Below are 12,086 nucleotides of genomic sequence, written 5' to 3' on the forward strand. Positions count from 1 at the left end.
ACGTTTTCATTTCGAATTTAATCCTGAATTTTTTTACTTTTAGCTCAACTGTTTAATTCTAACTACAAAATTTTATTTTGTAATAACAAATTTACATGTTTTTACAAAAATAATTTAGTTATTTTGGTTGCGATAAAAAGGTAACAAATGTTATACATTTTCAAATTACATTAAAAAAAAAACAGCAGGCACAAATTTTGTTACAAGAAGTGCAAAACAACTCAAATTAAATGAATTATTTTTTAAAACATTACATTATAAAATTAAAACTTTTATATAGAAGACAGTTGAGGGATTAAATACTAATATTAAAGCACTACAGGGGCTTAATGACAAAATTTCGTCTGTTATTCTCACCCCCGCCTCACTCAACTACCACGCCGCACCATCGAAACGGCCCCAAATTCGCACCCTCTCCTCTCATTGGCTACGGCGCGAAAACGTATTACAGCGTCGCTTCTTCGCGGGTGCGAAAGGGCATTTCCGGTATTTCACGCGTCCTTTTTCGTCCCCACCTCTCTCTCTCTGTCTCTCTCTAAACCTCTCTTTCTCTCTCTACCTCGTTCGTTCTCTTCTCCTTTTAACCCCCCTCGGTCCCTTTTAACCTCTTTCGCTTTATAATCGCGCTCTGGTGCTTCGGCGGCCCTCGAAACCCTAGCCACCGACCTCGCCGCTCGCGATCTCGAATCGCCCCTCGTTCAATTTCGATTCCGAAGCGCTCCGGGAACGGCGTTGCGGAGTTGCGTATGTGAGTTCCTCTGCTCCGAGAGGTTTAGGTTTCGATTTCGGTTTCGATTTCTTTGTGTTAATGTTTTGTTATGTTATGCTACTTGTTCATTAAATTGTTTTTCCTGCATATTTTAGAGTTAAAATTGCGATTTTGATGCCATTTCGTTGATTAGCACTATCGGTTTCTCTTAATTACGTGTTTTTAGAAGAGATGTAACATGTTGTCGTGGCTCTATTTATCCTTCTTTTTTTTTTTTGGATTTTTTTTTTTAATCAAGGGTTGTGTGAGTCCTCTGTTGGAATTGCGGTTATATTATCCAATCCCAAGCCAAATTTGAAAAAAGAAACAAAAAAAAAAGAAGAGATTTTTGCTCAGCTCTTTCAGTTTTTTCTTTTCCGATTTAAGCTCTTTCTATTCTATGCTTTTTTTTTGCTCTGCTTTACTCTCTAATTTAGTTAGGGATTTGTACTCTCCTCTCTTTTAAGTGGGTATTAATCAAATTTTATTTCTTCCCCAAATTTCTGTTCCCTTTTTTGGCGAAAAATTCGGAAATTGTGTGCAAAATTTCTAAAGATTTGGCTAGCAAGTTAATTGCTTTGTTGTCGTTTAATGCTAGTGAGGCTGCTCCAATACTCAATATTTTCCTCGTGCAAATTAGCATTAATGGTAGATTCATGCTTGCCTTAAATAGTTACTAGTCTCAATTAAACGAATTTAATGTTAATAAAAATTGCACCTTTTCATAGCGGTTACCCCTGATACAGCAGGGTTTTCCTACCAGTGGTTGTTTCATAGAAGCAAAACACCTTGCGGTTTTACGTTGCCTCCTCATCCTGATCTAGATCTGAGTGTGTTCTCTTAATTAGTTTTTGTTGTTTGCATGTTCAACTTCTTACTTTATTACTATTATTCGATGATTTATATAATTTGATTTGGGTTTTCATGGTTTTGTTAGCCAGATAAATCTGGCTGGGCCTTTATTTTGTTCTCTAATTTTCTCATGTCTCCTGAGATTATGTGCTTTGATATTTTTTTGCTGTAGTAGCATATTGAATATTTGTCTCTAGAGATTGTTTTGTGCTGTTAATTTTCGGTTCAATGCTTCAATATTAGGGTTGCCTGCTTCTTTTCTTCCTGTGATGTTGGATTTTGGTGTTGTTTGTTTGTTTTTTCCTTTTTTTTTTAATTCCATTCAGTCTACCAAATCTATGATTTGGTAATTTCTTACTGTGTTGGCAGTTCTTTGCATGAGTGGCTGTAATTTTTAGTCCTTTTCTTACAATGTTCTTTTTACCATTTTATGGTATCAATAATATATCAGTATATCAAGTATCATTTCCAGTTATACTTTAAATTAACGATCGTGTTTATCTCAAATCCAAAAAATACCCGAATGTTATGGTAAAAGTGGTATCGGAGTGAACTGTATATGTTCTACTCTTTATTTTCCAGTAATTGTGCAATTTGCTTCATCTTTAGGAATATGGATTTCGCTTTCCTTTTTCTTTTTCTTTTTTTTTTCCTTATCAAGAAAAAGTGCTGCAGATAGGCTGGAAAAGAGGATGGTAGTAGACAAGTTTGTTGAAGGATCTGCTGCACCTTGAAAATTTATATAATACCCTTCAGAAATTTTTCTGCAGTTCTTAAACCTATCTCTATCTTTTTTTGTTTTTCTTAATTACCAATTATTTAATTTCATTCTTTCCCTTTTCTTCTATCTGTTCTATTTTTACAGCTTGTGAATCATCTAGCTTTATCTTAGCTGGTTTTACAAGCGTCATTTATGGCTCTTTTCGGTACTGCTGAGATATTTATTTTCATAGTTTCACTTCATAAGACTTCTCTGTCGGTTATAGTTATTAAATCTGTCCATTAAAATCTTATCCAGATCTTTGTAACCGGTAAAACTGCATCTATTGTTGTGAATTTACATGTCAAAAGAGGGCTCTCTTCTTCATACTCTATGAATAATCCTCTTTGTTTTGGCAGTGTCATACCTTGTGTCCCTGTATATGGCTTGTTGTCTTATAATCCTTTACTTGTGATTGGTAGAGTAAGGACTGTCGATTAAATCTGGCATTACTATGCTTTTAGTTGATACTTATCGAAACCAAGCAAGAAGCTGGCTCCTAAAAAGTTCCTTGTATCTAGAGAGATGTGTGAAAAACTTGCTAGACTACAAGGGTGTGTTGCCTTCTATTGCTTTGTCTTCTGCGAATGAGCGATTCCGAATTACTGTCGTCAAAATTGCGTACTTGCATGAGGTGCTAATATCATATTTCGCAAGATTTCGCCTCTTTATTTTTCTTTTGGCAACAGCATATATCCTATTATCGTTTCAGCTTTAACTTGTAGTTTGGGGAGACATTTCTCTGTTTCATTTAGCCTTGCTGTATTTTTTTTCCTCTCTTGTTAATCTTGTTTTTAAGTAGCTCTAATTTGCCTTGATTTGTCTTTAGCAGGAACTGTTAGCTGCTCTGCTCTGGGTTATGCCACTGATCGGCTAATTACTCGAAGTTGGATCTTGGCTTAAACTCCCATCTCTCCGTTCTTTTTATATCAAGACTATTGAAATGGATCGCTGCGATACATCGGGTTTTGTTAGCGGAGGTTGCAACAACATCTCCCACCGATGCTTCTAACCTAGTTCGGTAGCATTAACCTTTTCTAAGTCCCGGAAGTCAGGCAAAGTGGTCTTTTTCAATTAAGGTTCAGTTGATACTAAAGAGGTTTCTTACTTTTAATGGGTACTGCTAGTCGAAACCTGGGCTTTACTTTCAATAACACATCTTTCAATCCCTTTAGTTGTTGGGGTAAACTTCATCCAGGAGTTGAACACGAGGCGGACCTTGCACTGCGACTCAACTCGCCCGATCTCTATGGGTCCATCATGGAAGGGACAAAAAGGACTGGTGCTAGGAATGAAAGTGAGGATCCGGAATGCTCACTAATGGCCCTCGATTTAGGGTTTTCACCCGGGTCCTCTGAAAATAATAGCAAGGTGAGCTCGACCATCTCTTTGGCAAAAGAAACTGACGAGGAGTCATCTTTGAATCTTGGCTTGAATTTTCAACCTGATCTTGCTATTGAGAATTCGTCCATTGAGAGGAACTCCGCTTTTGCTACTCACAATCCATTAGAAACCGTTCCCAAGATCGATCTTAATCTGAGTCTCGCAACCAGGCTATCTGAATCAGTTGTCACTAATATTACTCCTGTCGCAAGAACCGATTCAGTACGAGGATCAGAATCATCCGGTTGGGTATTTGGTAGTTATTTGGGACCCTCTCTTTCTACATCAAAAATGGCTAGTAGCTTTCTTTCTCACAAGATTACTGCCGAAACAGATCCTACTACTATCTGGCAAGACCTCTCATCAACCATGATAAAAAGCATGAAAGACCAAGTTGCCTGTACTTCCGGGGCTACTAATTGTCAGCAACGCAATCCTAACACTAAGAACTGCAAGTTCCCCGGATGTGGGAAAGGGGCGAGGGGAGCTTCCGGGTTCTGCATTGCCCATGGTGGGGGTAGGAGGTGCCAAAAGCTTGGCTGTCAAAAGGGGGCCGAGGGGAGGACAATCTATTGTAAGGCCCACGGCGGTGGGCGGAGGTGCCAATTCCTAGGTTGTACTAAGAGTGCTGAGGGCCACACGGAACACTGCATAGCTCATGGTGGGGGCCGCCGCTGTACCAACGAAGGGTGCACTCGAGCCGCCCGTGGCAAGTCTGGTCTGTGCATCAGACACGGGGGCGGCAAGAGGTGCAAGATAGAAAACTGTACGAAGAGCGCCGAGGGCTATTCTGGCCTCTGTATTTCTCATGGTGGGGGGAAGCGGTGCCACTTCCCAGAATGCACCAAGGGGGCGCAGGGAAGCACAAAGTTCTGCAAGGCACACGGCGGCGGGAAGCGGTGCACATTCTTGGGCTGTACCAAGGGGGCCGAGGGGAGCACGGCTTACTGCAAAGGGCACGGTGGGGGGAAGCGCTGCTCGTTCGAGGGCGGTGTCTGCCCTAAGAGCGTGCATGGCGGGACTCAGTACTGCGTCGCCCATGGCGGGGGGAAGAGGTGCGCGATCGCTGGCTGCACAAAGAGTGCCAGAGGGCGTACCGACTACTGCGTCCGTCATGGTGGGGGTAAGCGGTGCAAGTCAGAAGGTTGCGGGAAGAGCGCGCAGGGGAGCACCGATTTCTGCAAGGCGCACGGAGGAGGCAAGCGGTGCTCGTGGGGCCAAGCGGGGTCAGACTTCAGTGGTGGCGGCCCGGCCTGCGATAGGTTTGCACGGGGCAAAACCGGTCTCTGTGCTGCCCACAGTGCGTTAGTGCAGGATCGCTGCGTGCACGGTGGGGGCACACTTGGTACTTTGTCTGCGCTGTGTCAGACTCCGGATCCTAAAAAGATCAAACTTGGATTGGACGGGGAAGATACCGGTGTCGAGACGAGAAATGACATGAAGGATTTTCTGGGCAGGAGTGCTCTCGAGTCCAAAAGTTTTGTGCTTCCTCCTAATACGGTGAAGCCGAGCCTGGTTTCACTTCCAGAAGGTAGAGTCCATGGGGGAATTCTGATGGCTTTGCTCTCGGCGAATTCAAGCCTCGGAAACAGCTCCACCGCCGAGACAACTATGCATAGCTGGATGTGAAGAGTCATGCTCTGGGTATACTTGCGAATCTTTCTGGTGTTTTGTTCTCTTCTCATTCATTAGAAATAGTTTTCGGAGCCTTAAATTTGGTGTGAAATCTCCCTGGCGAAGAATAAGGGTGAAAGGCTAATAAAAACTTTCTACAGTTATAGGTTTGCTTGTTTTTTTGCCTCGAGTCACTGTAAACATGTTTTTTGTGCATACCTATTTTCGTGTTTGACTTGTGAGAAACATTTATATTAGCGTATTAAATAAGATATATGTGATTTGTGTGATTTGCTGTAGGAAACTCATGGTATTGTTGTTGAGTTTATTTAAATCTTTCTTGCTCATTAATCATCATCTCCTCTCTGTAAAAACATGGTTTTAAGTTTTCCCATTGTTTTTTTTTTTAATTTTTGACAACATAAGTTTCTTTTTTGGCATTTTAAGTACTAGGATTCAGTTCAGTCACACTTAACTCTTCAATCACGTGCGCACCAAATTAATATTATTGACCAGTAATTTATTAGAGCAGTGTATGTATATGTAGATAGCCACTGACGAAGAAATTTATGTAAGCTACTGTTCCTCATGCAAGAAGGTATTTTACCAGTAATCCAGTTCACAATAAACAAATGGTAAGCACATTGTAAGAGCAATAAGGCCTCTTCTTGTTTCTCACAAAAACATATTCAAGAAAAAAAATTTGAATACAAGTGGGTTCAGATAACAGTACACCAGGCTGATTTTAATATAATTGATTCACAGAAACTTCAAAAATTTGCTAACAGGAGTCAACTGCAACTGATTCTAAAACAAAGCAAACACACAACAATCTTTTACCAAACTGAGGATGGAGTTTTGATTGTTTCACCAGAGAAATGCCGCAAATCTCTTCCCTTCTTCCTTTGGATGGTGATGAGCAAAGGTCGACGAATGCAACACTACGAATATTAAACCTTCCTGACCTGGATATTGTGAGTGGATTGGGACCTCCAAATGGCTTGTCTTCCGCTTTGAACAAGGGCTACCTCCTCACCTTCCTTCACCATGCCTTGCTTCTGAAAAAGGTCGCACACAATTTCAAAGCATATTAGAGACACCTTATAACTAAAAACACAGTCATTGTACGCACATCATAGCTAAAGGAGAGCTAGTTAGTCATATACAAAAAGACTGCTCTCGTAACCTGTTAGACGACAACGTAGGACTGACTACTAATACTATGATGCTGGACTTCTGGCTATGGATGATATGAAAAAATTATCCTTTTTCCCCCTCCTGTTGTATAATGGAGAAAAGGAAAACCTTTTGCAGCTAAGAGGATATTCAAACACTCACCTGCAAGTAAGATAAGGCCTCGTTGAATGTCTTCTCTGCATCATCTGAAAACTGCATGTATATAGGGCACACGCCTTGGTACAAGGCCAATCGCTGCCTCACTCTCTCCCTGCAAACATTGTCCAGTGGCGAATCTTTAGCACCATATTGTGGATTTATGGCCTTTTGAATTAATATTTTACTTTGTACAGTATAGCATCCACTTATAGAATGATGGAACTATAGGTATATATGGAATGTTTATGATACTCACTGATCAGTGAAGGCGAATATGGTGCCAGAAGGCCGATAATGGCTAAGCAAGATGGCCATGAAACCTGTCCTGGTGAAAACAACAATTGATGTTCCAAGATTGTTCGACATCATTGTTGCATGATATGCAAACATTTCACTCATGTGGTTCTACGATGACATTAGAACAATTCAAAGTTTCAGGAGCCAAAAGATGCAGATAATGTGAATATTATAATGGAATTAATAGGAGGGTTATTGCAGTTGAAACCTTGAAAGCCTGACCAAGGTTGGTAGGTGTTTCCCCTCCAACCATAGTTGCCTCTGTCCTCAAGGATACTGTATGCATGACCTTAACAGCTTTCAGTGGAAATCTAAAACAGGAATGTAATTAGCGGTCGAGTGAGCAGAGTACACTATGCACTAAATTACGTGATCAGAATGCAATAAGAAATAGAAGTTCATAACCTTTCAGCATCTTATTTAAAGGATCAAATATACAAGAGAACGCTTGCACTCAAACACTACTATTATGCACTCCAAAGCAAAGCCTCTAACCTTCCTCTATCAATCTTAAATTAATTTAACAAAATATCAAAGAAGGAGATCATACTTTCCATGAGCAGTTTCCCCAGAAAGCATTACAGCGTCACTGCCCTCACGAACTGCTATTGCAATGTCTGAGACCTCTGCTCGAGTTGGCGTAGGATGAACAATCATGCTTTCCAGCATGTTTGTAGCAACAATAACCGCTTTGCCCATACTCCTGCACATTCTAATGATCTCTTCCTGCACGGGAAGAATTAGAAAAAGTACCTAAATTGTTTGTCTCATCGGAATAATTCGAACAGGTTTTGGCTTATATACACCCCTTGCAAATATGCAAGCACATATACCCCTAGAAAATTGGTATTTGTGTGCATATCCTCGAAAACTTTTAACTCATTTAGACACATGACCCTGCCAAGGGGTATCCAGGTGTTTGTGTGCATACGCGAAGGCACACTTACAAATGCCAACATAGTAGGGGTACTTACGCTGTATCGATATTTGCAGGGCTATATGTGCAAAAAAAAGGGACCTATAAGTCTAAATATGAATACTAGCGGGCAATAAAATCTCCTCTGGACAAGATTCGGTGTTTCTAAACAAAGCGAAACCAGCATTTATGTTATGACAGTCAGTGGAAATCATGTACCTGCAATAGTGGGACCTCCTCAATTGGGAGCTCAGCTCCAAGGTCACCCCTAGCTACCATAGCCTAAAACAGATTGAGACAAAAATAGGATCGGCAATTATCCTTTCTATAAGCAGCTGATTACTATCAATCAAAATAAGAAACAAACTTAAGAAGAAAACAAGAGAGAAAAAAAAGAGGTTTTATTCATGCAGATTCTAAATTTCATATGATTGAAAATTCAGTGATAGCATATATGTATCATCTAATTGCTATGCGAAAGTCAGCATTATATACCAGTTAAAACTAATGGCAATTAGAAAGTCAGCATTATATACCAGTTAAAACTAATCAAATCCTTACCCCATCTGATGCAGTGATAATAGAATGCAGATTAGGAATGGAATCTGCACTTTCAATTTTCACTATCACATGTATATCAGCACCACTGCCTGACCAAAAATATAAGAAAGAACAAAATTAATACAGGCAACACTGAAAAAAAATTGTACAACCATCATGATGTTTGAAGCGCAAAAGATTTGAAACTTGAGAGTTACTTTTGAGATAGTCTTTTAATTCATGAACAACTTTAGCATCTTTGACAAAAGATACAGCATAGAAATCCACTTGATTCTCAACCCCAAACTTAATATCTTCCCAGTCCTTATCTGCAAACAGGGAAAATGGTGAATATATCAATAAAGCAGCAAACACTAAATAAAGCTTATAAATTTGGACAGGTCTTTATGTAAAAGGAAATAAGATATTAGGATGCAAATTAAATAATTCTTGTTCTGACCAGTTATGGATGGCAAGGTTGCACTCTTTCCTCGAACATTCAAATGCCGCCGAGATTTGAGTTCACCTCCATCAACAACTTCACATTTCACAGAATCCACAGTCTTTGACTTGACCACCAAAGACATCATTCCCCCTAAAGGATCATGTAAATACCATTAAGCATCAGACAATCAATTCTTACAGCAGCTAAAATGATCTGAAGTTCCAACCAAGACAAACTAAATGTAGTAGTTCAAAATACACACACGCGCGTGCACACACACACTTCAACCAAGACAAACTAAATGTAGTAGTTCAAAACACACACGCACACACACACGCACACACACACTGACACACACACACACACACACACACTTCAACTAAGACAAACTAAATGTAGTAGTTCAAAATACACACGCGCGCGCGCACACACACACACACACACACACACACACACATANTATATATATATATATATATATATATATATATATATATATATATATATATATATACACACACACATATATATATATATATATATATATATATATATATATATATATATATATATATATGTGTGTGTGTGTGTGTGTGTGTGTGTGTGTGTGTATAGCATAACTAGTTCAAAAATACTGACAAAAACAGATGGCATTGTTCAAATTGAAATAGCTGGTGAAAATTTTACAAGCTCTAGGAGAGAAAGGACCGAAATGACAATCCTAATCAAGTAGCCAATTCCACTATTTGGTCATCATGGAAGAAATAAGTTTTAGCCCTACAAGATGCATATTGCATAACAGAGAGAAATATACAAACCATCTACAAGAAGCATGTCACCAACTTCCACATCACTGACAAAGTCATCATAGTTTACGCTAACAGAGGTCTCTGTCCCGACCCCTCTTTTTATCGTGAATGTGTATTCCTGACCACTTGTCAATGTTATTGGCTGCGGCAAGTCACCGCTCCTGACCTCTGGCCCCTGTGACGGAAGGAACATTAATAGAAAGATATAAGACATGTAGAAGGACCACTAAAAATAGCAAATTTGAGATAGAGGCATAGAGCACTCGATCATTATCACACACAAGATCAAGATAATGCGATATTACTAAACGCGAGCTCTTCTAAGCTAGTAAAAATTGCTTATAAAATACTTTTGTGACCAACCAACCTTCGTATCGAGCATGATGGCGATCACATTGTCTTTGTTCTCGGCATTGTACTCCTTCACGAGATCAATAACTTTCTGATGAGAGGCATGATCTCCATGAGACATGTTAAGCCGAGCGACATTCATGCCAGTCTCAGCGAGCTTCCAAATCATCTCCCGCGTGTTGGTGGATGGGCCAATGGTGCAGACGATCTTCGTCTTGCGCCTCACGTTGGGCTTCGACCACACTCCCGGTGCCGCTTGCCCTACCTGCTGAATGCTTTTCAGATGCCTAAAGCTCTCTTCTTCCTAAAAAACACCATAAACCTTTTACAGTTAATAATCCTTGAATTCACAACATAAGAAGGTATCGTAAGAGTAACTAAATCAGCACAAATTGCATTGATTATGTAGCAACCAAAATCAATTTCACGTTCCCAGAAAATTAATTGAAGCACGATTTGAGCAGGGAAGTGGAGAGATCCATGGAATTAATGAAATAAATAAATAAGGGAAAACTTCAAAAAACCCGCGGTTTCGTAGTTTCTCACTTTGCCCCCATGTGGTTTAAAATGTATCAATTTGCCCCCCTGTGGTTTCTTTTTTCTCTTTTTCTTATCAATTTTATTATTTTTTTTCTTAAATCAGTGATAAAGTTAAAATTAAAGGGTACTAAAATGAATATTTGATAAATCTAGATGAGTATCTGAAGTTTTTTGTATATANCTTAAATCAGTGATAAAGTTAAAATTAAAGGGTACTAAAATGAATATTTGATAAATCTAGATGAGTATCTGAAGTTTTTTGTATATAATTTAATGAAATATTAACGAAAAAGCTACCGAAAAGATAAAAACGAAACCACAGGGGGGCAATTTGATACATTTCAAACCACAGGGGGGCAAAGTGAGAAACTACGAAACCACAGGGGAGGTTTTTGAAGTTTTCCCAATAAATAAATCAGATAATGCTGTTAAAGCTATAAATATCACTTGAAAAACACGGATAAGCAACACAATTGTAGCTTTTAAATCAATTATAGGAGATCTACCTAAAGCTACAACGCGACACCTACAATTAATCCCCCAAAATCACAATAAAAGGTAAAGAATAACCATTTTTTCCAGCCATAAACCCTAAACCCTAATTAATTCTAATTAATGAAGACAAAATATTACATAATGCCATTAAACACCGAATTCTAAAAACACAATAGTCCACAGACAACAAAATCGCAGCAAACAACGAGAAATTCAGCTAAAACGGCCAAATAACCCGATTAAACAACTATAATTGCTTGTAAAAGTGAAAAGATGGGCTAATTACAGAACCTTCGAGACATCCTCCGGGGAAACGGGAAGAACCTCCGCGGCGTCAACTCGGGGCAACTTGCTCGCCACTGCGACAACCTCAAAGGGGCGGCGGCGCCCGCTTCCCCTCCCACCCCTCCGCTCCTTCTCCCCATAAAACCTCCCCGAGAGCTTCGACGGCTTGAGAGCTTCGATCGGGCTCCTGCGAGCACCAGATCCGGAGCTAGGGCACAAGAGAGGAGACGCGGCCCCGCCTCCCACGGATCTCGCCACCGCCGCCGCCGCCGCCTGCGCCATGGCCATTGTCGAGGGAGCTCGAGCTTTAGCGCGAGAGATAGAGAAAGAGAAGAGGAGGAGGAGGTGGAGGAGGAGGAAGCGTATCAACAATGGCGTCGTCTCCTTGGAGATGTCGCCGCCGAGTTGGGAAGTTGGATTTAAAGAACGAAACGAGGGTTCTTCGATCGTATCGATCGATCGATCGAGGACGAAACGCCCCACATTCCCATCCCCACACCCGGTGCACCCGTACATTTCGTGAGCCACATTTTTTTAACTTTGCCAAGCTTCTATAATTTTTAAATTAAAATTAATATCTTATTACTGTATCAAAATTTAATAATTTTTGAATGATGTCCAATTAATTAAAATAAAATTCAAATTCAGTTTTTTTTTTTACTAAATTTGTGAGAGGATTACGGTGCATGGGACGTGAGATGCGCGGGGTGCAGCAG

The 12,086-nt window shown here is 40.0% G+C and overlaps 2 protein-coding genes across 4 annotated transcripts; one reads left to right on the forward strand and one right to left on the reverse strand.

The window, feature by feature from the left end:
* LOC109722209 lies at positions 563-5,661 on the forward strand. 3 transcript variants are annotated; one of them, XM_020250156.1, is made up of 2 exons: positions 563-770; positions 3,193-5,661. In XM_020250156.1, the coding sequence occupies exon 2, from the start codon at positions 3,474-3,476 to the stop codon at positions 5,370-5,372; it is 1,899 nt and encodes a 632-aa protein (XP_020105745.1). In that variant the 5' UTR covers positions 563-770; positions 3,193-3,473; the 3' UTR covers positions 5,373-5,661. The 3 variants fall into 3 exon arrangements, with proteins under 3 accessions (XP_020105745.1, XP_020105744.1, XP_020105743.1); XM_020250155.1 differs by having other exon boundaries at positions 563-748; positions 3,190-5,661; XM_020250154.1 differs by having other exon boundaries at positions 563-748.
* LOC109722348 (plastidial pyruvate kinase 2) lies at positions 5,959-11,795 on the reverse strand. The gene is made up of 12 exons (XM_020250380.1): positions 11,377-11,795; positions 10,067-10,354; positions 9,709-9,874; positions 8,906-9,040; positions 8,664-8,774; positions 8,467-8,555; positions 8,125-8,187; positions 7,540-7,715; positions 7,198-7,300; positions 6,949-7,097; positions 6,696-6,804; positions 5,959-6,415 (listed from the first exon to the last, which is right to left on the reverse strand). The coding sequence occupies exons 1-12, from the start codon at positions 11,656-11,658 to the stop codon at positions 6,308-6,310; spliced, it is 1,779 nt and encodes a 592-aa protein (XP_020105969.1). The 5' UTR covers positions 11,659-11,795; the 3' UTR covers positions 5,959-6,307.

The sequence above is a fragment of the Ananas comosus genome, linkage group 16 (genome assembly GCF_001540865.1).
Source record: "Ananas comosus cultivar F153 linkage group 16, ASM154086v1, whole genome shotgun sequence".
Classification (NCBI taxonomy): Eukaryota; Viridiplantae; Streptophyta; class Magnoliopsida; order Poales; family Bromeliaceae; genus Ananas; species Ananas comosus.

Excerpts from the sequence above, each read along its gene's own strand:
- LOC109722348 (XM_020250380.1), bottom strand. The coding sequence starts at position 11,658 with ATGGCCATGGCGCAGGCGGCGGCGGCGGCGGTGGCGAGATCCGTGGGA. Across the intron at positions 8,188-8,466 it reads TTATCACTGCATCAGATGGG|GCTATGGTAGCTAGGGGTGA; the intron begins GTAAGGATTTGA and ends AATCTGTTTTAG. Across the intron at positions 7,716-8,124 it reads AGGAGGTCCCACTATTGCAG|GAAGAGATCATTAGAATGTG; the intron begins GTACATGATTTC and ends CTTCCCGTGCAG.
- LOC109722209 (XM_020250156.1), top strand. The coding sequence starts at position 3,474 with ATGGGTACTGCTAGTCGAAACCTGGGCTTTACTTTCAATAACACATCT.